Source organism: Aegilops tauschii, chromosome 2 (genome assembly GCF_002575655.3).
Source record: "Aegilops tauschii subsp. strangulata cultivar AL8/78 chromosome 2, Aet v6.0, whole genome shotgun sequence".
In the NCBI taxonomy this organism is placed as follows: domain Eukaryota; kingdom Viridiplantae; phylum Streptophyta; class Magnoliopsida; order Poales; family Poaceae; genus Aegilops; species Aegilops tauschii.
In genome coordinates, this window is record NC_053036.3 from 495,438,717 (window position 1) to 495,443,375 (window position 4,659).

At 50.3% G+C, this 4,659-nt stretch overlaps 1 protein-coding gene across 1 annotated transcript; it reads right to left on the bottom strand.

Moving 5' to 3' along the window:
- Positions 1 to 1,755: 1,755 nt before the first annotated feature.
- LOC109786226 (uncharacterized) lies at positions 1,756 to 2,821 on the bottom strand. Its single transcript, XM_020344810.4, has one exon. The coding sequence runs from the start codon at positions 2,540 to 2,542 to the stop codon at positions 1,934 to 1,936; it is 609 nt and encodes a 202-aa protein (XP_020200399.1). The 5' UTR covers positions 2,543 to 2,821; the 3' UTR covers positions 1,756 to 1,933.
- Positions 2,822 to 4,659: the final 1,838 nt, after the last annotated feature.

A 4,659-nucleotide genomic window follows, 5' to 3' on the forward strand; every position in this document is an offset into this window, starting at 1 on the left:
CGTGGACACACTCTCCCCGCTCGTTGCTATGCTTCTCCTAGATAGATCTTGCGCGATCGTAGGAATTTTTTTGAAATACTATGTTCCCCAACAACCCTCCGTGGACTCGCGCAGCCGTTACCCTTCGTGGGTTGAAGTCTTCATCAACGTGGACATACGATAGCACCATCTATCGGAACCACACCAAAAAATTACCGTGTCCTCGTTGTGTTTGCCTTCTCCAAACCCCTCCTTTACTTACATGTGCAATGTCTTACTTTACCGTTCTATACTCTTAGAATTACATGTGTAGGGTGATGGTTGACTTGCCAGATTTGCTAAAATCTGCCCACAACTAAAATTGGGAAAATGTTAGGTTTTTATTTGGTCAAGTAGTCTAATCACCCCCTCTAGACATACTTTCGATCCTACAATCACTCTAGCAACTCATCATCTACTTTTTACTCCACAATGCCTTCCCTTAGACCCAAGTATGGTGAAGTGTCATATAGTCGACGTTCACATGACATCACTAAAGAAAGCAACAACATACATATTATCAAAATATCGAACGAATACCAAATTCACACGTGGTACACAATGGTTAGATTAAATAGTACACACGATATTCACAATTTTACATTCATCGGTATCACATTTGACAAAAAGTAATATTTATCTCAACTCAATAACAGATATATGAGTACATAACAATTATCTTAATTTAAATTGATAATTGGTGACAACTTTAACATAGGTTCACAAGCTCACGACAGACTTCACGGGTAAGGTCCACATGTTAGTATAAACGAGTAGGGTATGGGTATATTCATGAGTACAAGGCTTGTTGATGGTGCGCTGAAGGTGGATCTTCGGACGACCGTGGATCAGCTTGATATATCTAGGTGCTCTAGGTCATATATGGCATATGCTGCTTTTATTCTTTTGTTCTACTATATTTAAGACAGTGTTGTTTCTACTAAATGAAATCGGAGGGAGAGCCATCTTTATATAAAGGAAAAAAAAAACTAGCAAATTTTAGCAACAGTTATCTCACAACCATCAGATATGCTCTCAACAAGATAACAGTTTAACTTCGGTTCCATCTGAGCATCCTTCCAGTCGATTCCAAGCAGAAAAAAAGGCAATCGACGCTGTCCCGAATGATAGCACCAAAACAGGATTTAGCGTTAAAAGGATCAAACCAGCATCAACGTTATTGTAAACCAAATCCATTAGAGGAGTGTGCCAACGAGAAAGAGGATTCTTCACCTGCAGCTGGTAAAGGAGACCCTGGATATAGTACTAGTGCAACATCAGATAAAAGCACTCTGCTAATCACAATGGCATACAAAATCCATGCACATATACACGTACGACTGGTAAAATGTGTTGTGCTCTTTTCAATTATAAAAATAGACTACTCCCTCCGTTCACTTTTATAAGACGTTTTGGACAGATGACATTGCACTATTCTGTGGGCTGTCTGAATTGTCTAGACATCTTATAAAAGTGAACAGAGAGAATACAGCAGTTACACTCGTACGTGTTTGTACCATGCAACACATTTTACTTACCTTTTGCAAATCTTTTTCTTCCCTTCTAAATGAAGCTCAGTAGTAAGTACTCCCTTCACTTTGGGACGAAGGAAGTATCATTTTGCAAAAAAAAAAAGGTACAGATCATAAAGCAATTGTATCCCAGTGGCTATTGTGGTTAGTTGCAAGTTCAAACCAGCCATTTAGACCTTATTTAGTTGCTCCGTGATCAGCATTCTTTTCTTCTAGGAAAAACATAACCACTTGTTAATAATTTACTAGTAGTAGTACATCAAAATATTTCACCTAGAATCCCAAACGTACCAACAGAAGATCCACATTTTCTGTAACAAATACTACACCATCAATTGGAGTGACGTGGGCAGCGAAAGAAACCTCCAAAGGAGCGTCCTTTTTCACAGGTCGAGGAAGCCGGTGGTGCGCCACACGGCGTTGCGCATGCGCCGGAGGTCGCGCCCCTTCAGCGTCCGCCCAGCGCCCTCCATCACCGACGCCGCCGCCGCGGCCCGGCGCGCGGCCATCTCATGCGGCGGCACCATGAGTTCGTCGTCCTCCAACTCTTCCTCCTCGTCAGCGGCCTCTTGCTCCGCCTCCCGGCGTCGCCTGTCCGCCGTCGCCTTGGACCAGGCGGGCACGGCCACCGGCGCAGACTGGTGGTACGGCTGCGAGCGCGGCTGCTTCTCCCGTCGGGCCGCGGCCGGGATGGCCGCGCTGGGCGAGTGGTTGTCCTCGTCGGCGATGAGCGACGACAGGCCGGCGCCGCCGGACGGGAACGCGCGGGAGGAGAGGGGCCAGCGGTGGCTTCCCCCGGACGGGGACGGCGTGGGCGAGGGCGACGAGGCGGTGGAGGCCGAGGAGAAGGAGGGGGACGACGACCAGACTACGTCGCGCTCGTCGAGCTCGAGCTCCTGGTCGGCAGCGCCGGCGTCATCCGGCTGCTTAATGAAGCCGAGGAAGCGCAGCGACGGGGACACGGTGGAGGCGCCGCGGTCGCGCATGGACATCGGCCCGCTGCGCGCCGTGCTCGTGCTCGATCGAAGCGTGGGTGCGTGCGTGCGGTGGCCGGCCAGTGGCCACTGACCAGCGAGCAGTGTGTTTCAGCGCTGGGACGCCATGCGCGCGCCCCTATTATTGGCGCGCGGCGCGCTCTACTGGTGGTGGTGGCGATCGGCTTCCGGTGCGGGGAGTGAATTATTGGGGCAATGATGATGGCTACGAGGGGGAGGGGCTGCCCTGCCCAGGTGTCGGGGGCTTCCTATGATCGTGTCGTGTGTGTGCCGTGTGTGCCGTGCGAGCGAGAGGGTCTGTGGTGCTCGTGCAACGGTGGCGCTGCGCCTGAAACCGGAGATTTGGCGCGGCCTGGGCCAGAAATCCGGAATCCTTTCTCGCCGGGTCGCTGCCGATCAAAAAGAAGCGACCGCGACCGCTACAGGATACGACATTTCCCATCTGTATATACAGTCGATACAGCAACCGACACGTCATCGGCGGCCACACAGTTAACAAAATGATAGAGGATCGGGCCGCGAGTAAACAACTGGATCTCTTGGGCTCGGGTTTTGGCCGTGTACACTCCGGTTTATTTGTTGTATATCCGATCCCGGGCTACGTCCATGTCTACATGCGTACGCACGAATCGCGGCAGCAATTGACAGGGCACCTACCGGTCGCCATCCTGCCATCACCCGTCCTCCATTGCGGGCAAGGCGAGATGGATGAGAAGGAAAAAAGAGACGTCACGCTCTCACAGTCTCACCTGATAAGAAAATGGTCTGGGCCAGGGGTTCCGTTTCCCTGTCGCAAGTTTGGAGCATACGGAATTGTGTGGAGGTGTATAGCTTACGCTGGCAGTAAGTGCGTACGTAAGTACAATGCTTGTTTTGCCCTAACGCTGTGCCGTCAGATAATAATCCTATTAAACGTTGCGTTGATGAAAAGTTACTGACGTTCCACAAGAAAATTATGCGGTGTCCTACTTTGGCCGGATGTTTAATGTGGAGCCTAGTCTAAATCCAAGGCTGATAAGGTAGACTAGTCAGGAAAAATGAGCATTTGGCCTTATCAAGTACGAGTACGTATCAGCTCACATACTATATTCTACCTCAACCTTACATACCGTAGGGGTGTGTTCGGTATTCTGACCTCTCAGCCAGGCTGGTAACGGTCAAATCGACCATTTTCACTTGGCCAGGCTCTCCACGGGCAGAGAAGGGAAACGCGACGTCAAGCTCGTGTGAGCTGGGAGATGGCACAAGCTCACGTGCTTCTTCGAAAAATCGGCGGGGCCAATATTCGGTCACCTCTCGTTGATTGCCTTGCCTATTTAGCCCTCTTTGCCTCACGACCTGAACTCCCGCCACCCCCAGCCTCTTCAATTTGTCCATGTCGAAAAGATTCTTCACCGATGAGCAGGTAAGTGTGTCGCCTTCTTCTTCGTCCGACGATGGTTGACGGTGGCGGTGAGGATGTTCCCAGGAGGCGGGTACTTCAACATTCTTTATTGGAGTAATGAGGACCATGCTTGATACGTGGTGGATTACATGCACTAGTCCACTAACTAAGAAAATAATCCTCGTACTCGTATTTCAAACTTTCATGTGGACTAAACATGGTGAGACCAAGATACATATCCTAGTACTCATATTTCAAAAAGAATGTGTGCATCCTTGGTTCGTGCACAGGGTGGAAGAAGTGAAATTATCTCCCAATTTTGCATGAGTGAACATGTGAAAAAGGCTCTTGTGTCGCTCCTATTGTGCGGCTTGGGTGGGAACCCTGGCAACCGCCAACTACCCATCTCCTCTCCGCCTCCCCTCGTTGTCGTAGGGGGCGTGAGTTTCCCCTCACGCTACCTTGCTCGGGTGCACGCGCCCCTGTGAAGGATGGCACGATGGTCGGCCTCAAACGGTGCTCCATCATGTGCAGTGGTTTGTTATGGCGACCCAGTGCCTAGGCAGCGTTGTATGCGGCGGCGCCTGGTCGGCTATGACCTTCCCTTCCGACAGCAAGGAACACCCTTGTGTGTTGCTCCAACGCACCACAGGCGATCGATTCAGGTGGTTGCAGCCTCGGGCTCACTATGGGGGCCAAATAGGGCTCGACCCAAATCTACCTCACCATG